Source organism: Mobula hypostoma, chromosome 9 (genome assembly GCF_963921235.1).
Source record: "Mobula hypostoma chromosome 9, sMobHyp1.1, whole genome shotgun sequence".
NCBI classification, from domain to species: Eukaryota; Metazoa; Chordata; class Chondrichthyes; order Myliobatiformes; family Myliobatidae; genus Mobula; species Mobula hypostoma.
In genome coordinates, this window is record NC_086105.1 from 151,756,027 (window position 1) to 151,778,453 (window position 22,427).

The window sequence follows — 22,427 nt, forward strand, 5'->3', positions numbered from 1 at the left end:
CCCTTTACATCCCTGATTTCTGAATTTTTCCCTCATTTAGAAAACAGTCTCCACTCTTATTCTTCCTACCAAAGTGCATAATCGGACTTTTCCTTACTCCATCTGAAATTTGTTTACCTACTCTTCTTACCTGTCCAAGGGCGGCAGGCTCCCTGCCTATGTGACTCCACGTGTCCTTAGTAAAGGTAAAATAGTATTCCAAGGCAAACACTACAAGCTCACCTCAGGAACACCTCTTCCATGGTTGTGACGGAGGCGCCATAACTTGCAATTCCCAGTTCCTCCCGTCTTTGCTCCAGTTCCGAAAAGAGGGCCTCAAACCTGTGGATGAAAGGTGTAGGCGTACGAATGTCCTTGCAGAAGCAGCAAACCCCCCATACGGTAAGTGTGTGAAAGATAGGAGCAGGTTTTCTTCTTGCTCCGTGGTGTCAGGGATGGTTTTCGTCAGGCATGATCCCAATTTTCTCCAATACCTCTAATGGCTGGAAGTCCATCAGCCTCGGTTACTTCCACAGGAGCTAATGGTAGGTCCCTGTCAACCCTTCCCAATACTTGTAGCTTCAATCCTACTGTTATAAGATCATTGAATTCAGATTCAGGATCTTGAATGGTTCCCTAATATAAGATGGACTGTTGACCTCCAAATCTACCTTGTGTGATCTTGCAACTTATTGTCTGCCTGCACTGCACCTTCTCTGTAACTGTTGCACTTTATTTATTTATTTAGAAATACAGTGTGAAACAGGCCCTTCCAGCCCACTGAGCTGCCCCACCCAGCAACTCACGATTTAACCCTAGCCTAATCACAGGACAATTTACAATGACCAATTGACCTACTAACTAGTAGGTCTTTGGATTGTGGGAGGAAAGCCACAGGATGTACATACAAACTTTCTTACAGAGGATGCCAGGAGTCACCTCTGAAGTCCAATGCCACGAGCTGTAATGGCAGCACACTAACCACTACCCTACCACGGCACCCGGTCTGAAATTGCACCACTGCAATAGTGTGATCTGTATGGACGGTGGACGAGACAAGCTTTTCACTGTATCTCAGTAGATGTGGCAATGATAAACCAATTCACCAATTAATCCAGCAGTAAAATGACAAATTTCCCTGAATGCTCCAATGTACATGAGATATACAAATATGAACCAGTTACTGTGAGGAGATGGACTGCAGACACACACACACACGTGCACATATCACAACATGCATGCACATTTCACACATTTAATAAATATACAAGTGCACACATACATGTTTGATACAACATGACCCCAGATACATGCATGAACACTGACACAGTTCCAGCAGCAGAGTGTTCTAGAGGGTTGATTTACCCTGCAGGCTCACACTCAGAATGTGCAGTCACACAGACTGGAGACCCCCATGCTCTACCTGACAGTGTATTCATTCGGTAGGAGAAAGGAGAGCTCTGCACCAACATTGGTCTGTTGGGTAGCCCCGGGGACAAAGCTCTGGACGAGACGGCTGATGTTCACGGTATTACAGTGAGGCTCCTTGACGATCACCATGCGGTATCCAGCTCCTGCATAACACACACATATCACACTCACCTTAAATGTCTACAAGGATCGAAGGTTAATTTTACTTGCCGTAAACGGTACTGTGCAAAAGTCTTAGGGGGCACATGTACAAAAAAGGACGGGTTACACCTGAGCCCAAAGGTGTCCAATATCCTAGCGGGCAGGTTTAATAGAGTTGTTAGGTGGGGTTTAAACTAATTTGGCAGGGAGGTGGGAACCCAAGTGACAGGGCTGAGGAAGGGGAAAACAGAAATAAATCAAAGATAGCATGCAACAGAGATGATAGAAAGGCCAGGCAGGAGATGAGGCATAATCACAGCCGGTGGGATGAGTTACAGGGCAATAGAGACGTGGTGCAGTTAAACAGAAAGCAACAAGTACTGGACTGAAAGTGTTGTATTTGAATGCACGCAGCATAAGAAATAAAATGGACAATCTTGAAATTCAGCTCCAGATTGGCAAGTATGACACCGTGGCCATCTCTGGAACTTGGCTAAAGGATGGCTGCCATTGGGAGCTGAACATCCAAGGATATACGGTGTATTGGAAAGATAGGTTAGTAGGCAGAGGGGGTGATGTGGCCCTGTGTATAAGAAATAATATTAAATCATTAGAAAGGGATGACATAGGATTGGAAGGTGTAGAGTCCCTATGCGTTGAGTTAAGAAATGGCAAGGGTAAAAGGACCCTAATGGCAGTTGTATACAGGCCGCCAAACAGCAGCTGGATGTGGATTACAAATTACAGCAGGGGATAGAAAAGGCGTGTCAGAAGGGCAGATGTGTTTAATGACATTTTTAATCTCTCCTTCTCCCAGTGTAGAGTGCCCTCCTGCTTCAAGTTATCCACCATTGTTCCTGTACCAAAAAAGACCAAGGTAACATGTCTGAACGACTGGCATCCTGTCACACTCACCTCAATAATAGCAAATGCTTAGAGAGGCTGGTCAAGGATTACATCTACAGCATGCTACCACCCACACTGGACCCCCTACAATTCCCCTACCGACACAACCGATCGACAGACGACACAATAGCCACAGCTCTACACACCGTCCTTACACATCTGGAGAAGGATGCTTATGTGAGAATGCTGTTCTTGGATTACAGTTCAGCATTCAACACCATAATTCCCTCCAGTCAGGTCACTGGTCTGAGAGCTACTGGTACCATGTAACCCAGTACTACCTGTTGCATGGTCGAGTGGTCAGCGACTAAACCGGCTCCCCCACCAGGCTTGCCTGGTGAGGAGGGTGGCTAGACATCCTGCAGGATGAAAAACAAGATCTGTCAAAGGGCAGATGAACCCTCTCGTAGGGTCAATGGTCATCTAGCAAACACGTGCCATGAAGCGTGGAAAAGGCATCCCTTGCATCGAAGCTTGGTCTGGCCATTCACTGCAACAGAACTTCCCCCAGCCATCTTGGACCCCATCATGCTGCTGGATCCGGGAGGGGATGGCGAGAGGGTGGGTCTGGACCTGTGCAACCCCCTACTCACCTAAAATCCACTCACACAAACACTCTTCCTTTCTGAGGAGTGGGGTACCACCCTACTAACTGACTGAAAGGAACCATCATCATCCTATGGGATGGATAGCCAGAGAGAGGTGCGGGGGGGCGGGGGGGGGGACCCTCCAGCCTCGACAAGAAGCTCAGAGACCTCGGCCTTGACCCTGCCTTGTGCAGCTGGATCCTGGACTTCCTGTCAGATCCCCAGCCGGTTGTAAGAGTGAGCTCCCTCATCTCCAACCCTCTGACTGTCAATACAGGAGCCCCTCAGGGCTGTGTACTGAGTCCCCTCCTTTACTCTCTGTATACCCATGAATGTATCGCCACCCACAGCTCCAATCTGCTAATTAAATTTGCCGATGACACTACATTGATCGGCCTTATCTCAAACAATAACGAGGTGGCCTACAGGGAGGAAGTAATCTCTCTGATACAGTGGTGTCAAGAAAACAACCTCTCCCTCAATGTAGCAAAAACAAAGGAGCTGGTTGTGGATTACAGGAGGAATGGAGACAAGCTAGCTCCTATTGACGTCAATGGATCTGGGGTTGAGAGGGTAAACAGCTTCAAGTTCCTTGGCATCCTCATCACCGAGGACCTCACGTGGTCTGTACACACTAGCAGTGTGGTGAAAAAGGCACAACAGCACCTCTCTCATCTCAGACGGTTGAGGAAGTTTGGTATGGGCCCCTAAGCCTTAAGAACTTTCTATAGGGGCACAATTGAGAGCATCCTGACTAGCTGAATCACTGCCTGGTATGGGAACTGTACTTCCCTCAATCGCAGGACTCTGCAGAGAGTGGTGCGGACAGCCCAGCGCATCTGTCGATGTGAACTTCCCACTTTCCAGGATATTTACAAGAACAGGTGTATAAAAAGGGCCTGTAGGATCATTGGGGACCCAAGTCACCCCAACCACAATCTATTCCAGCTGCTACCACCGGGAAGCGGTACTGCAGCATAAAAGCCAGGACCAACAGGCTCCGGGACAGCTTCTTCCACCAGGCCATCACACTGATGAACTCACGCTGACTTGAGTGTACTCTATATTACATTGACTGTGCTATTTATTATAAATTACTGTAAATTACAATCTCAATGGCTCTCCACATTAGACCACCTGGACAACACAAACACCTACATCAGGATGCTGTTCATCGACTATAGCTCAGCAATTAATACCATCATTCCCACAATCCTGATTGAGAAGTTACAGAACCTGGGCCTCTGTACCTCCCTCTGCAATTGGATCCTCGACTTCCTAACCGGAAGACCACAATCTGTGTGGATTGGTGATAACATATCCTCCTCGCTGACGATCAACACTGGCACACCTCAGGGGTGTGTGCTTAGCCCACTGCTCTACTCTCTGTATACAAGTACAGAGGAAATGTCAGGGGGAAGTTTTTTTACACAGAGAGCGGTGAGTGCGTGGAATGGGCTGCCGACAACGGTGGAGGCGGAAACGATAGGGTCTTTTAAGAGACTCCGGGATGGATACATGGAGCTTAGAAAAATAGAGGGCTATGGGTAAGCCTAGGTAGTTCTAAGGTAAGGGCAATTTCAGCACAGCTTTGTGGGCCGAAGGGCCTGTATTGTGCTGTAGGTTTTCTATGTTTCTACACATGACTGTGTGGTTAGGCGTAACTCAAATACCATCTATAAATTTGCTGACGATACAACCATTGTTGGTAGAATCTCAGGTGGTGACGGGAGGGCGTACAGGAGTGAGATATGCCAACCAGTGGAATGGTGCCACAGCAACAACCTGGCACTCAGTGCCAGTAAGACGAAAGAGCTGATTGTGGACTTCAGGAAGGGTAAGATGAAGGAACACATACCAATCCTCATAGGGGGATCAGAAGTGGAGGGAGTGAGCAGCTTCAAGTTCCTTGGTGTCAAGATCTCTGAGGATCTAACCTGGTCCCAACATATCGATGGAGTTATAAAGAAGGCAAGACGGTGGTTATACTTTATTCGGAGTTTGAAGAGATTTGGTATGTGAACAACTACACTCAAAAACTTCTATAGATGTACCATGGAGAGCATTCTGACAGGCTGCATCACTGTCTGGTACGGGGAGGCTACTGCACAGGACCTAAAGAAGCTGCAGAATGTTGTAAATCTAGTCAGCTCCATCTTGGGCACTAGCCTACAAAGTATCCAGGACATCTTTAGGGAGCGGTGTCTCAGAAAGGCAGCGTCCATTATTAAGGACCTCCAGCACCCAGGGCATGCCCTTTTCTCACTGTTATCATCAGGTAGGAGGTACAGAAGCCTGAAGGCATACACTCAGCGATTCAGGAACAGCCTTTTCCCCTCTGCCATCTGATTCCTAAATGGACATTGAAGCTTTGGACACTGCCTCACTTTTTTAATATACAGTATTTCTGTTTTTTCACATTTTTAAAATCTATTCAATATACGTAATTGATTTACTCATTTATTTATTATTTTTTCTCTCTCTGTTGGATTATGTATTGCACTGAACTGCTAACAAATTTCATGTCACAGGCCGGTGATAATAAACCTGATTCTGATTGCACATTGCACATTTAGATGGAGACGTAAAGGTTTTTACTCCTCATGTATGTGAAGGATGTAAGAAATAATGTCAATTCAGTTCAATTCAATGTCATGGTAATCGCTGGGGATTTTAACATGAAAGTGGATTGGGAAAACCAGAGCAGTCCTGGATCTCAAGAGAGGGAATTTGTAGAATGTCTAAGGGATGGCTTTTTAACGGATTGTTGTTGAGCCCACGGGGGGATCAGCCGTGCAGGATTGAGTGTTGTGCAATGACCTGGAAGTGATAAGGGAGCTTAAGGTTAAGGAACCCTTAGGGAACAGTGATCACAATATGATTGAGTTCACATTGAAATCTGAGAAGGAGAACCTAAATTCCAATGTGTCCATATTTCAGAGGAATAAAGGAAATTACAATGGCATGAGAGGGGAACTGGTCAAGGTTGACTGGAAAGGGACAGTAGCGGGTAGGACAGCAGAGCAGCAACGACTGGAGTTTCTGCAAAAAAATGAGGGAAGTGCAAGACAGATATATTCCAAATAAGAAGAAATTTTCAAATGGAAGAAGGACACTACTGTGGCTGATAAGTGAAGTCAGGGCCAAAGTAAAAGCAAAAGGGAGGGTATACAAGGAAACCAAAGCTAGAAACTAAGAAGGTCATTAGGAAGGAAAAGATGAATTATGAAAGGAAGCTGTCGACTAATATCAAAGAAGATACTAAAAGCTTTTTGTAAGTATATAAAGGGTAAAAGAGAGTCCAGGGTAGATATAGGACCAATAGAAAATGACACTGGAGATATTGTAACGAAAGATGCAGAGATGGCAGAGGAATTAAATGTGTATTTTGCATCAGTCTTCACAGTGGAAGACATCTGCAGTCTACCAGACTTTCAAGAGTGCCAGGGAAGTAAATTATGTGCAGTGAAAATTAAGGTGCTCAGGAAGCTTAATGGTCTGAGGTTGGATAAATCTCCTGGACCTGATGGAAGTAGGGGGAGAGATTGTGGAGGCATTAACGATGATCCTTCAAGAATCGATAGATTCTGGCATTGTACTGGATGACTGGAAAATTGCAAATGTTACTCTGCTATTTAGGAAGGGTGGGAGGCAGCAGAAAGGAAACTATAGACCTGTTAGCCTGACATCAGTGGTTGGGAAGTTGTTGGAATCAATTGCTAAGAGTGAGATTATGGAGTACTTGGAGGCACATGACAAGATAAGCCAAAGCCAGCATGGTTTCCTGAAAGGAAAATCCTGCCTGACTAACGTACTGCAATTCTTTGAGGAAATTACAAGCAGGCTAGACAAAGACGATGCAGTGGATGTGGTGTACTTGGATTTTCAGAAGGCCGTTGACAAGGTGCCGCACATGAGGCTGCTTAGCAAGATAAGAGCCCATGGAATTACAGGGAAGTTACTAGTGTGGGTGGAGCATTGGCTGGTCGGCAGAAAACAGAGAGTGGGAATAAAGGGATCCTATCCTGGCTGGCTGCTAGTTACAAGTAGAGTTCCTCAGGGGTCGGTGTTGGGACCGCTGTTTTTTCAGTCATAGTCATACTTTATTGATCCCGGGGGAAATTGGTTGTATGTCAACGTTTTGGACTATGTGATTAATGGATTTGTGGCTAAATTTGATATAAAGATAGGTGGAGGAGTGAGTAGTGTTGAGGAAACAGAGAGCCTGCAGAGAGACTTAGATACATTTGTAGTTTAGGGGAATGAGCAAAGAAGTGGCAAATGAAATACAATGTCGGAAAGTGTATGGTCATGCACTTTGGCGGTGGAAGAAGTAAACGGGCAGACTATTGTTTAGATGGGGAGAGAATTCAAAATGCAGAGATGCAAAGGAACTTGGGAGTCCTTGTGCAGGATACCCTAAAGGTTAACCTCCAGGTTGATGGTGGTGAAGAAGGTGAATGCAATGTTGGCATTCATTTCTAAAGGTATAGAATACAAGGGCAGGGATGTGATGTTGAGGCTCTAGAAGGCACTTGTGAGACCACACTTGGAGTATTGTGTGCAGTTTTGGGCAACTTTTTTTTATATAAAGGATATACTGACATTGGAGATGGTTCAGAGAAGATTCTCGAGAATGATTCCATGAATGGATTACCGTATGAGGAACATCTGGCAGTTCTTGGGCTGTATTCCCTGGAGTTCAGGAGAATGAGGAGGGAATCTCATAGAAACATTCTGAATGTTAAAAGGCCAGAACAGATTAGATATGGCAAAGTTATTTCCCATGGTAGAGGAGTCTAGGACAAGAGGGCACAACTTCAGGATTGAAGGATGACCATTTAGAACTGAGATGCGGAGAAATTACTTTAGTCAGAGGGTGGTAAATCTGTGGAATTTGTTGTCACGAGCGGCTGTGGAGGCTAAGTCATTGGGTGTATTTAAGGCAGAGATAGATAGGTTCTTGATTAGCCAGGGCATCAAAGGGTTTGGGGTGAAGGCAGGGGAGTGGGGATGACTGGGATAATTGGATCAGCCCCAGATTGAATGGGCCGAATGGCCTACTCTTGCTCCATAAGATAAATCTTATGGTCTTATGTAAAAAAAAACCTGTAAAACAAAGATGGTTTCAAAAATAATGAATTGAGAAATTTCTAAATATCAAAAAAAATCACTATAAAGAGCAACAAACAGTGAAAAAACTAAATCAAATCAATATTTAGACTACCCTTTGCCTTTAAAACTGCATCAGCTCTCTTAGATACACTGTCATGCAGTCTTATAAGAAAATGGGCTGGTAGCTTGTTCCAAACATCTTGGAGAACTTGCCACCATTCTTTTGCAGACTTTGGCTGTCTCACTGGCTTCTGTCTCTCCAAGTAATCCCAGACAGCCTCGATGGTGTTAAGATCAGGGCTCTGTGGAAGCCATATCACCTGAAACCATATAAAAAATCTCGTGTGCCGAAGACTTCTGTACAGTACCGTATATTTACATGTATTGGGAATTTGCTGTGGCATGACATGCAACAAAAAAACATTCAATTATAATGAATAAAGATTTATTATATTAAAAAGCTAATAAAGTAAGAGGTTTATGGGTGGATGTGGAATAAACCTAGGTACACCACCTCACTACTCCGCTCTCGTTTTGCATTATTTATTTAATTTAACTTTTTAATTAGAGAGAGTGCAGAGGAGATTTACAAGGACGTTGCCTGGATTGGGGAACATACCTTACGAGAACAGGTTGAGTGAACTTGGCCTTTTTTCCTTGGAGTGACAGAGGATGAGAGGTGGCCTGATAGAGGTGTATAAGATGATGAGAGGCAGTGATCGTGTGGATGGTCAGAGGCTTTTTCCCAGGGCTGAAGTGGCTAACGCGAGAGGGCACAGTTTTATGATGCTTGGAAGTAGGTACAGAGGGGATGTCAGGGGGAAGTGGTGGGTGCGTGGAATGCACTGCCGGCGACAGTAGTAGAGGTGGATACAACAGGGATTTTAAGAGACACAGGTATATGGAGCTTAGTAAAACAGAGAGCTCTGCGGTGGAGAAATTCTAGGCAGTTTCTAGAGTAGGTTACATGGTTGGTACAACATTATTGGCTGAAGGGGCTGTAATGTGCTGTAGATTTCTATGTTCTATGATTAATATACACTTACTGCAATTTATAGTTTTATTATATATTGCATTGTTCTGCTGCTGCAAGACAACAAATTTCATGACATATGTCAGTGACATTAAACCGAATTCTAATTCTGAGAGGAGGCTGCCACCATCTTCTCCATGAGTTAGATTGGTTCATGAACTGTCTGACAAAGTGGGAACTGCTGGAGTATTACAAGGTAAGAGCTTGGAACGGGGTGTCATCACACCCTCATTGATATCTGCCTGACCAGATCCTATCGAACCCTGTTTCAGCTCCCTAACCTACCCTGGCTCCTGCTCTGTCAAAACTACCCCCGACACTGGGTCATACCCTGGCCAGACCCTCCCCCGACACTGGGTGATACCCTGGCCAGAACCGCCCCAGACACTGGGTCATACCCTGGCCAGACCCACCCCGACACTGGATCATACCCTGGTCAGACCCACCCCGACACTGATGTTCACCAGAATACAGACTGTATTCGAGGCGATGTATGATAAGGAGAGGTTGAGCAAACTATGGTTTTCTGTGGAGCTGAGGGTGTCCAGTGGGCACGGCCGGCATTGCACCCCGGACCATGTCCAGTGGGTACGGCAGGGATCGGAGCCCGGACAGTGTCCAGTGGGTACGGCAGGGATCGGAGCCCGGACCGCGTCCTGTGGGTACGGCAGGGATTGGTACTAGGGCCCCAGCTCTTCACAAACTATCAATAATTTAAAAAACCATAGAAACTACAGCACAGAAACAGAAATAGGAGCAGAATTAGACCATTTGGGCCAATGAGTCTGCTCTGCCATTTCATCATAGAACCATCGAACATTACAGCACAGAAACAGGCCTTTTGGCCCTTCTTGGCTGTGCTGAACCATTTTTCTGCCTTGTCCCTCTGATCTGCACCTGGACCATATCCCTCCATACACCTCTCATCCACGTACCTGTCCAAGTTTTTCTTAAATGTTAGAAGTGAGCCCGCATTTACCACCTCGTCTGGCAGCTCATTCCATACTCCCACCACTCTCTGTGTGAAGAAGCCCCTCCTAATGTTCCCTTTAAACTTTCCCCCCCTCACCCTTAACCCATGTCCTCTGGTTTTTTTCTCCCCTTGCCTCAGTGGAAAAAGCCTGCTTGCATTCACTCTATCTATACCCATCAGAACTTTATATACCTCTATCAAATCTCCCCTCATTCTTCTACGCTCCAGGGAATAAAGTCCTAACCTATTCAACCTTTCTCTGTAACTGAGTTTCTCAAGTCCCAGCAACATCCTTGTAAACCTTCTCTGCACTCTTTCAACCTTTTAATATCCTTCCTGTAATTTGGTGACCAAAATTGAACACAATACTCCAGATTCGGCCTCACCAATGTCTTATACAACCTCATCATAATATTCCAGCTCTTATACTCAATACTTTGATTAATAAAGCCCAATGTACCAAAAGCTCTCTTTACCACCCTATCTACCTGTGACGCTACTTTTAGGGAAATTTGTATCTGTATTCCCAGATCCCTCTGTTCCACTGCACTCCTCAGTGCCTTACCATGAACCCTATATGTTCTACCTTGGTTTGTCCTTCCAACGTGCAATGCCTCACACTTGTCAGTATTAAACTCCATCTGCCATCTTTCAGCCCATTTTTCCAGCTGGTCCAAGTCCCTCTGCAAGCTCTGAAAACCTTCCTCACTGTCTACTATACCTCCAATCTTTGTATCATCAGCAAATTTGCTGATCCAATTTACCACATTATCATCCAGATCATTGATATAGATGACAAATAACAATGGACCCAGCACTGATCCCTGTGGCACACCACTAGTCACAGGCCTCCACTCTGAGAAGCAATTCTCTACTACCACTCTCTGGCTTCTTCCATCGAGCCAATGTCTAATCCAATTTACCACCTCTCCATGTATACCTAGCGGCTGAATTTTCCTCACTAACCTCCCATGCGGGACCTAGTCAAAGGCCTTACTGAAGTCCATGTAGACAATATCCACTGCCTTCCCTTCATCCACTTTCCTGGTAACCTACTCGAAAAACTCCAACAGATTGGTCAAACATGACCTACCACGCACAAAGCCATGTTGACTCTCCCTAATAAGTCCCTGTCTATCCAAATGCTTGTAGATTCTGTCCCTTAGTACTCCCTCCAATAACTTACCTACTACCGAAGTTAAACTCACCGGCCTATAATTTCCCGAATTACTTTTTGATCCTTTTTTAAACAACGGAACAACATGAGCCACTCTCCAATCCTCCGGCACCTCACCTGTAGACAGCAACATTTTAAATATTTCTGCCAGGGCTCCTGCAATTTCAACACTAGTCTCCTTCAAGGTCCGAGGGAACACTCTGTCAGGTCCCGGGGATTTATCCACTTTAATTTTCCTCAAGACAGCAAGGACCTCCTCCTTTTCAATCTGTACAGTTTCCATGATCTCACTAATTGATTCCCTCAATTACATAGACTTCATGCCAGTTTCCTTAGTAAATACAGAAGCAAAAAACCTATTTAAGATCTCCCCCATTTCCTTTGGTTCCGCACATAGCCGACCACTCTGATCTTCAAGAGGACCAATTTTATCCCTTACAATCCTTTTGCTCTTAATATACCTGTAAAAGCTCTTTGGATTATCCTTCACTTTGACTGCCAAGGCAACCTCATGTCTTCTTTTAGCCCTCCTGATTTCTTTCTTAAGTATTTTCTTGCACTTCTTATACTCCTCAAGCACGTTATTTACTCCCTGCTTCCTATACATTTCATAGAACTCTCTCTTCTTCTTTATCAGAGTTGCAATATCCCTTGAGAACCAAGGTTCCTTATTCCTATTCACTTTGCCTTTAATCCTGACAGGAACATACAAATTCTGCACTCTCAAAATGTCTCCTTTGAAGGCTTCCCACTTACCGATCACATCCTTGCCAGAGAACAACCTGTCCCAATCCACGCTTTTTAGATCCTTTCTCATTTCTTCAAATTTGGCCTTCTTCCAGTTCAGAACCTCAACCCTAGGACCAGATCTATCCTTGTCCATGATCAAGTTCAAACTAATGGTTTTATGATCACTGGAACCAAAGTGCTCCCCTACACAGACTTCTGTCACTTGTCCTAACTCGTTTCCTAACAGGAGATCCAATATTGCATCCCCTCTAGTTGGTCCCTCTATATATTGATTTAGAAAACTTTCCTTTAGCTCAATACATTGTGCAATAATTCCATCTGTATGGACAGTATGAAAGACAAGCTTTTCAGTGTACCTCAATACATGTGACAATAATAAACCAATCACAAGGCTGCAGCTGTTGCCGTGGGTTGTGGGGCAGTGAAAGTCTTTGCTGACACTCCATTTTACACTGAACGACGAGAGGAGGGAGAGCAGCGCACTGCACGTGTGCAGCCCTCCGGTAAAAAATGATATTGTATCCATTAAATAGGGGCCGTGGACAATTCTGATTTGATGGAGAATGGACATGAAAGCACAGAGGAACGTCTGGAGAAATTTCTGAAATACTCGTTCGCTACTGTCGTTACTGTGCGGTCGGGAATCTTCCGGAGGGTAGGCCTCAAAATCTCCGGCTTTGCCTGCTGTTGGCGACTGAGATTGAGGTCGAATCGTTTGGACAGAGATGGCGCTCAGTACTCGGTGTCAGAGAGCTGATTCAGAGGCTTGAAGTTTTCGGATGACTCAGAGATGGATTGTGGTCGGCTTGGCAGGGAGAGTTTTTCTTCCTTCTCCCGTCTGCATGAGATGTGGGACATTTGAGAGACTTTGAACTTTTTACTGTGCTCATGGACTTCATCAAGTTATGGTATTGTTGCACTGTTGTAACTATATGTTATAATTATATGGTTTTGTCAGTTTTTTCAGTCTTGGTCTGTCCTCTGTTTTGTGATATCACACTGGAGGAAATATTGTATCATTTCTTAATGCATGCATTACTAAATGACAATAAAAGAGGACTACGTGTCTTCATAATCTAAATCTAATCCTACTGGCTCTACTCGCTGGAGTTTAGAAGAACATGGGGGTGGGCGGGGGGATCTCATTGAAACATCGAATATTGAAAGACCTCAGTAGAGTGGATACAGAGAGAATGTTTCCTATAGCAGGAGGGTCTAGGACCCAAGGGCAAAGCCTCAGAATAGAGGGACGTCCATTTAGAACAGAAATGAGGAGGAACTTTTTTAGCCAGAGGCTGTTGATCTGTGGAATTCATTGCCGCGTTTGCTGTGGTGGTCAAGTCACAATTACGGGAAGAAGGCATGAGAATGGGGTTGAGAGGCAAATAGACAACCCATGATAAAATGGTGGAGAAGACCCAATGGGCTGAATGGCCTAATTCAGATCTTATGCATTATGGGTAATGCTCTTACTCACCGTACAGGCTCTTGAGGAAGAGAGGAGACCCACAGCACTGGACCTGCCCCTTGGCCATGATCAGGATGCGGTCCCCCAGGAGATCAGCCTCATCCATGAAGTGGGTGGTCAACAGAATCGTGCGACCAGCCTTCACCTGCTGTAGGAGGTCCCAGGTGGCTCTGCGGGACAGAGGGTCCATACCTGACGTGGGCTCATCCAACATGACAACCTGGGCCAAAATCCAAATAAAGGAACAATGTGGTCAGTACTTCCGAGGGCTGGAGTGCTTCAGAGCTCAAAGGCAATTTATTATCAATGTAGGTACTCTGAGATTCATGTTGACATTCACAACAGAACAAAGAAATACAATCAGTGAAAAACTACAAAGACTGACAAACAACAATGTGCAAATACTAAAAACACAACTAATAATAATAATAATAATAATAGATAGATAGATAAATAACACTGAGAACACGAGTTGTAGAGTCCTTGGGTTGTGGGAACAGTTCAGTGATGAGGAGAGTGAAGTTACCCCCTAATGGTTAAGGGGTCATAACTGTTCCTGAACCTGGTCATGTGGGTCCTGAGACCCCTGTACCTCCTTTCCGATAGCAACAGAAAGAAGAGTTTTGGATGGTGAAGTTCCTTGATGATGGGTCAGCCATTGCAACACAAAACCCCCTCTGGAGAGGCCCACCTATTCTGCATCTCAAAATCACCCCACTCTCAGCAAGCCTGACCTCAACCAAAAGAGACCCATTTAGAGGAATAGGAATTATCACCAGGTCTTATAGACTTGAATGCAGTACTGCAGAGAACCTGTGCCCTGTGCTTCCTTGTTCTGCAAAGAACACATGTTCAGACTTCCCCGATCTGCAGTGAAATGTCCTGCCCATGGTATGAACCAACACTGCTCCATGTCAACACTCCATCTGTTGGAGTGGGGGCATCACACAGAGTCACCTCCAGCAGCCACTGTAGGTGTCTCTGAATATAATTTCAGGCCTTAGTCGGTTTGGAGGGAGTGATGATCAAAAAGACCATAAGATATAGGAGCAGAATTAGGCCATTCAGCCCATTTAGTCTGCTTCACCAGTCCATCGTGGGTGATTTATTATCCCTTTCAACCCCATTCTCCCACCTTCTTCCCATAACCTTTGACACCCTGACTGAAGTGAGGAAGGTGCAAGACAGGTATATTCCAAAATAGAAGAAATTTTCGAATGGAAAAAGTATGCAACCGTGGCTGACAAGAGAAGTCAAAGTCAAAGTTAAAGCAAAGGAGAGGGCATACAAGGAAGCAAAAACTAGTGGGAAGATAGAGGACTGGGAAGTTTTTAAAAGCTTACAAAAGGAAACTAAGAATGTCATTAAGAGGGAAAAGATGAACTATGAAAGGAAGCTAGCAAATAACATCAAAGAGGATACTAAAAGCTTTTTCAAGTATATAAAGAGTAAAAGACAGGTGAGAGTAGATATAGGACTAATAGAAAATGATGCTGGAGAAATTGTAATGGGAGATAAGGAGATGGCGGAGGAACTGAATGAGTATTTTGCATCAGTCTTCATTGAGGAAGACATCAGCAGTATATTGAACACTCAAGGGTGGCAGGGAAGAGAAGTGTGCGTAGTCACAATTATGACAGAGAAAGTACTCAGGAAGCTGAATAGTCATAGGGTACATAAATCTCCCGGACCAGATGGAATGCACCCTCGTGTTCTGAAGGAAGTAACTGTGGAGATTGTGGAGGCATTAGCGATGATCTTTCAAAAGTCGATAGATTCTGGCATGGTTCCAGAGGACTGGAAGATTGCAAATGTCACTCCGCTATTTAAGAAGGGGGCAAGGAAGCAAAAAGGAAATTATAGACCTGTTAGCTTGACATCGGTGGTTGGGAAGTTGTTGGAGTCAAGGATGAGGTTACAGAGTACCTGGAGGCATATGACAAGATAGGCAGAACTCAGCATGGATTCCTTAAAGGAAAATCCTGCCTGACAAACCTATTACAATTTTTTGAGGAGATTGCAAGTAGGCTAGACAAGGGAGATGCAGTGGATGTTGTATATTTGGATTTTCAGAAGGCCTTTGACAAGGTGCCACACATGAGGCTGCTAAACTAGATAAGAGCCCATTGAATTACAGGAAAGTTACATACGTGGATAGAGCGTTGGCTGATTGGCAGGAAACAGAGAGTGGGAATAAAGGGATCCTATTCTGGTTGGCTGCCGGTTACCAGTGGTGTTCCACAGGGGTCCGTGTTGGGGCCGCTTCTTTTTCTTTACGTTGTACATCAATGATTTGGATTATGGAATAGATGGCTTTGTGGCTGAGTTTGCTGATGATACAAAGGTAGGTGGAGGGGCTAGTAGTGCTGAGGAAACAGAGAGTCTGCAGAGAGACTTGGATAGATTGGGAGAATGGGCAAAGAAGTGGCAAATGAAATACAATGTTGGAAAGTGTATGGTTATGCACTTTGGCAGACTATTATTTATGGGGAGAGAATTCAAAGCTCTGAGATGCAACGGGACTTGGGAGTCCTTGTGCAGGATACCCTTAAGATTAACCTCTAGGTTGAGTCGGTGGTGAAGAAGGCGAATGCAATGTTGGCATTCATTTCTAGAGGAATAGAGTATAGGAGCAGGGATGTGATGTTGAGGCTCTATAAGGCGCTGGTAAGACCTCACTTGGAGTATTGTGGGCAGTTTTGGTCTCCTTATTTAAGAAAGGATGTGCTGACGTTGGAGAGGGTACAGAGAAGATTCACTAGAATGATTCTGGGAATGAGAGGGTTAACATATGAGGAACATTTGTCTGCTCTTGGACTGTATTCCTTGGAGTTTAGAAGAATGAGGGGGGACCTCATAGAAACATTTCGAATGTTGAAAGGCATGGACAGAGTGGATGTGGCAAAATTATTTCCCTTGGTGGGGGAGTCTCGTATGAGAGGGCATGATTTAAGAATTGAAGGGCGCCCATTCAGAACAGAGATGCAAAGAAATTTTTTTAACCAGAGGGTGGTGAATCTATGGAATTTGTTGCCACGGGCAGCAGTGGAGGCCAAGTCATTGGGTGTATTTAAGGCAGAGATTGATAGGTATCTGAGTAGCCAGGGCATCAAAGGTTATGGTGAGAAGGCAGGGGAGTGGGACTAAATGGGAGAATGGATCAGCTCATGATAAAATGTCGGAGCAGACTTGATGGGCCGACTAGCCGACTTCTGCTCCTTTGTCTTATGATCTTAATCAAGAACCTATCAACCTCTGCTTTAAATATACCCAAAGACTTAACATCCACAGATGTCTGTGGAAATGATTTCCACAGATTCAGCACCTTCTGGCTAAAGGAATTCTTCCTCATCATCTCTGTTCTAGATGGACATCCCTCTGTTCTGAGACTGTACCCTCTGGTCCTAGACTCTCTGACTACTGCACGTAGGCTATTCATAAAGGCAAATGCAAGCCTATAACACAGGGGACGGTGCAGTTAACTATTGATGGTCCACGACATGGGAATCTATCCCAGCTGCTACCATATGGGAAATGGTACTGCAGCATAAAAGCCAGGACCAACAGGCTCCGGGACAACTTCTTCCAATCAGACTGATTAACTCATGCTGATTTGAGTGTATTTCTGTTACATTGACTGTTCTATTTATTATAAATTACTATAATTGCACATGCACATTTAGACGGAGCCTTAACGTAAAGATTTTTACTCCTCAGGTATGTGAAGGATGTAAGAAATAAAATTCAATTGAATTCAAATTCAAAGAGATTTTCACAGTAAAATTCAGCAGAGGAACAGGCTTTTGCACAATTTGTCCATGCTGGCTGAGTCATCTATCTACAGCAGTTGCATTTGCCTGTGTTTGAACCATATCCCTCTAATCTTTTCCTATCTATGTACCTGTCCAAATGTCTTTTAAACATTGTATTCCCACCCCACCTCCTCCTCTGACAGCTCGTTCTACAAACCCATCAACTACCTATCCCTCTGATTCTCTTTAAAGCTTTCCCCTCTCACCTTACAGATGTACCTTCTGAATTTTGAACAGAGGTAGTTAGACTAGCTTTTGGTGGACAATTTCTAGTTTTCAGAACTGTTGATAGTCACATTCTGTGTGTCTGAGAGTTCAGGGCCAAGGACCGGAGGCTGCCCAGCTGGTGTTGGAGGCCTGTCTGCGTGTGGCTGGAAAAGAGATTTGTTAGGCTGCTGTTGTTGCTTCTTGCGTTGTCCTAAGGGCATACTATGTAAGTGGAAAGACTGCAGGCTGCCCCCAGCACACCATTTGCATTAGTTGTTCACGTAAGTGACACATTTCATTGTGCATTTTGACACACATGTGAAAAATAAATCTGAATCTGAAATCTTGCAGCTTCATAAAACTCTAGTCAGGCTGCAGCCCCAGTTTTGCACAGCATTCTGGTCACCCCAGTTTAGGAAGGGTGTGGCGGCTTTGGACAGGGTGCAGAATAGGTTCGCCTGGACTAGAGGGTGTGTGCTATCACGAGATGTTCGACCGACTTGCGTTGTTTTCTCTGGAGGCTGAAGCTGAGGGGAGATCTGACAGAGGTGCAACACTTCACATTTGGCCAGGTTAAACTCTATCAGCCATTTCTCCGCTCGTATCAGCAATTGATCTACATCCCACCGTATCCTTTGCTAGTCATCTACTCTACCGACCACTCCACCAACCTCCATCACATCTGCAAACGCACTAACTCACCAGTCTACATTTACAGTACCTGTAAAAAAGATTCACCCTATTGGAAGTTTTCATGTTTTGTTTTACAGCACTGAATAATGGTGCATTTAATTTGTTTTTTTTTTGACACTGATCAACAGAAAAAGACTCTTTCCTGTCAAGGTGAAAACAGATCTCTACAAAGTGATCTAAATTAATTACAAGTATAACCCCATCCCCCTTTAATATGACAGACCAAATCATCACTGGTACAGCCAATTGGTTTTAGTAGTCACATAATTAGTTAAATGGAGATCACCTGTGAGCCGTCAAGGTGTTTCAATTGATTGTAGTTAAATTACACCAGTATCAGGACGTCCAACTGCTGGTGAGTCAGTAAAAATCTGTTTTCACATTAACACAAAAGATTCTTTTTCTGTTGATCAGTGTCAAAAAAGCCAAATTAAATCCACTGTGATTCAATGACGTAAAACAATAAAACATGAAAATTTCCACGGGGGGGGGGGTGGTGAATACATTTTATAGGCACTGTATATTTCATCACAAACACTCTGTAATGATTATGAGTGGACCAGGGGCACGGTGAAGTTAGATCAAAGGATTTCTTTTGTACCTTTGAATCTCCAATGAGAGCAATCGCAATGGACAGCTTGCGTTTCATCCCACCGGACAGAATCTTCACAGGGGCGTTCTGCTTCTCCACAAAGTTCAGCAGCATTAACATTTGGTTTACCGCATCCTGGACCTTCTGTGGACTGTAGCCTTTCAGCTGGGGGAAGAGTGGACAAGGTCATCTCACTGGTGCCAAAACATCACTTCAAAAACCCAGACCTCCACTCATTTCTGCAGTTACCTCCCTCTCTATCCTTCCCACCTCTTACACTCTATCAGCTTCTCCACTGTCTCAGGGTAGGGGACACGAGTCCAACAGTGTGTCATGGAGGTGGGGACAGTGAATAGATAGAGAGGGGCGTCAGTAGCAGGACAGGCAGTCCGGGAGAGAGAGAGATTGGCTCTGGGCACACGGATCTCACTGCCCTCAGCCTCAGTGTCACCCAGCTGAATGGGTCTCCATTCACTAGGTTCTAACCTGGCATCCCTTCACACTCCCGCACTGTCTCCTTCCCATCCCTCATCCGCCCCTTCCCTCAGCACAGAGCACTGCAACGTGACATCCTTCCAGTTTTCACTCAGCCCACCTTGAAAATTCCCCGCATACTGTACTGCCACTGTAGTGTAGCTGTTAGCCTAAACTTCACAGTGCCAGCAACCCGGGTTTAATTCTCCCTGCTGTCTATAAGGAGTTTGCACGTTCTGCCAGTGACCACGTGGGTTTCCTCTGGTTTCTTCACACTATCCACAGATTAGGGTTAGTAAGTTGTGGGCATGCTATGTTGGCAATGGAGGATAGAAGACATTTGAGAGCTTCCCACAGCACATCATTGGGCTGTGTTGGTCATTAACTCAAATGATACACTTCACTGCATGTTTCGATGTACGTATGACAAATAATGCTAATCCTTTTAGCGATTAAGATGAAACCTGTGTCACCAGGTTTGTCACTGGCTCCATCCCTCGCCCTGGTAGCTGAAGCTTGATCAGTCTGAGTTTGTAACCACACGGCTGTTTTCAGTGCCCGGCCGATTCAGCTCCCAGGTCCCCAATTCCCGGCCGATTCCGCTAACGGGTCCCCAGTTCCCGGCCCATTCCGCTCCCGGGTCCCCAGTTCCTGTCCGATTCTGCTCTCGGGTCCCCAGTTCCTGTCCCATTCCGCTCCTGGGTCCCCAGTGCCCAGCTGATTCCACTCCCGGGTCCCCAGTGCCCGGCCAGTCCCGCTCCCGGATGCTGAGACACTCCTCCATGTCTTTGTCATCTCCACACCTGTCCAGCCTCCATATTCTACTCACCAGGACCTCATTGCCTGTGTTTGAACTCATGATGTCTTGTTGGTCCACTATCTTTATCTGTGTAGGTTTTCACTAAAGCAATACCTCAGTTTTAAATTTCTGAACCCAGACTTTCAAATTCTACTGATGCAGGGTCTCAACCCAAAATATCAACCATCCCTTTGCCTCCAGAGATGCTGTACCTGAGTTCTTCTGATAGAATGATAGGGGGAGAAACAGAGGACAATGATTAACTTATAATCAATCACCTTGTAAATGCCTTAGCTTACTGCTTTGGACAAGTTTGGACAAGTCAGCAAGAAGCTTTACGTACTAGTCATTGTTCTCTAAAGATTGGCAAAGGCCCAGATAAAGAACTATCTGATCTTGCAGAAGCAGCTCAAGGTGCAGCTAAATATGGGAAGTATGGTGTAGGGGCTAGAATGTTCTGGAGAAAAGGGGAAGTGTCCGAATGAGGAACTGATGGGCTAGTTTTGGCTTAAAATAATTATAACTAACTGACCAATGGTTATCTTACATCTAATTGTATCTTAGCATGTGATTGCAATGATTCTAACATTGTCTAAACTTGTAATCATAAGATTTCCTGCTACCAGATCAATGTTATAAATTGTGGAGAATTGTGTAATTCGGGGGCAGTTTCTGGACTGGCTCTTTTGGGAGATCAGTCTGTAACTTCCCCCATAGCATGCTATGAGTAGAGAATAAAGGTTTGAAAAGAATTACGTGTGTCAGTGTATTTGTGGTACAACTGCTGTTGCATCGGGTCCGATCGAGTACGACACTTCCAGCAGACAATGTTTGACTTTCAAATTCCCCATCGCCTCATCTTTCTCATTCATTTTGAGAAGACTAGAATATAGAGGAAGGATGTAATGATGAGGCTTTAAAAGGCATTGGTCAGACTGCACTTGGAGTATTGGGCTCCTTATCTAAGAAAAGATTTGCTGGCATTCGAAAAGATTCTGAGGAGGTTTATCAGACTGATTCTAGGAATGAAAGGGTTAACACAAGGAGTGTCTGGGCCTGTACTCACTGGAGTTCAGAAGAACGAGGGGGATCTCATTAATACCTATCGAATATTGAAAGGCCTAGATAGAGTGGATGTGGAGAGGATGTTTCCTATAGTGTGTGTGTTTAGGACCAGAGGGCACAGTGTCAGAATAGAGGGATGTCCCTTTAGAACAAAGATGAGGGGGAACTTCTTTAGCGTGAATCGATGGAATTCATTGCCACAGACAGCTGTGGAGGCCTGTTCTTTGGGTATATTTAAAGCAGAGCTTGATAGGTTCTTAATTAGTCAGGGTGTTGAATGGTACAGAGAGAAGGCAGGAGAAAACAGTTGAGAGGGAGTTAATAAATCAATCATGATGGAATGGCAGAGCAGCCTTGATGGGCCGAATAGCCTAACCCTGCTCCTAAGTCTTACGGTCTCTCTCCCTCTGTGATCTTGGTGAGTGTGGTGGGGATGGAGAGTGTATCTGGGCATTGAACAAGGTGGACCCAACATGTGGGCTGTATATTGTACACTACAACCTTGTCTGGGCCATTCTACAGTACACAAACACAGGAGATCCTGCAGATGCTGGGAACTGGACAACACACACACAAAATGCTGGAGGAACTCAGCAAGTCAGGCAGCATCTACAGAGGTCTGTTTATTCACATTAATCCCCCCGCCCACTGCCCCACACCACCATAAACTAGAGGAGGTGTCCCTTCCAGGTCACTCACCCTGCAGAAGAAGGAGAGGTGTTCCTTGACGGTCAGGCTGTCAAACAGAACATCATGCTGTGGGCACAGGCCCAGGCTCTGGCGTACCAGTGCCATGTCCTTGCAGATGTTGAACCCATTAATGTAGGCCGTACCACTTGTAGGAGGAAAGAGGCCTAAAAGGCAGGAGAGAAGGGTAGTATTTCACACAGACACAGCTCACAGCCCCCAGTGTCAGGCCTGCTCCCAATGGCACCTCCCAGCCTCCACCCAGCAACCAGGATTCACCTGCAGCTCATTCCACCCTCTTTAACCCCAGCTCTTTTCCACAGTCCTCGTTCACTCATCCAACCAGCTGGACTCAACCCATGGCTCCGAGCCCTCTCTCTCCCTGCCTAAAATTTCCCTTGTTGCCTGTTTTTAGTGTCTGTTCTCTCTTGTTTTGTGGCCCCTCATGGATTATTATTTTGCATCTATAATTAAAGTTATTACAGCACTGAGTCATCTCCCCTGCTCTGCTGTTGAGTCAAGCTGTCTCTATGTGCCC

General features: G+C 45.1%; 1 protein-coding gene across 3 annotated transcripts in view; it reads right to left on the reverse strand.

The window, feature by feature from the left end:
• Positions 1-22,427, reverse strand: part of abca3b (ATP-binding cassette, sub-family A (ABC1), member 3b) — a 131,798-nt gene that overhangs the window by 57,070 nt on the left and 52,301 nt on the right. For all 3 annotated transcript variants that reach the window (XM_063059501.1, XM_063059500.1, XM_063059502.1), the window contains exons 13-17: positions 21,902-22,056; positions 18,874-19,029; positions 13,570-13,780; positions 1,403-1,553; positions 223-321 (exon numbers count right to left, since the gene is read on the reverse strand). In XM_063059501.1, coding sequence (XP_062915571.1) covers positions 223-321; positions 1,403-1,553; positions 13,570-13,780; positions 18,874-19,029; positions 21,902-22,056 — 772 coding nt within the window. The remainder of the gene's footprint in view (positions 1-222; positions 322-1,402; positions 1,554-13,569; positions 13,781-18,873; positions 19,030-21,901; positions 22,057-22,427) is intronic.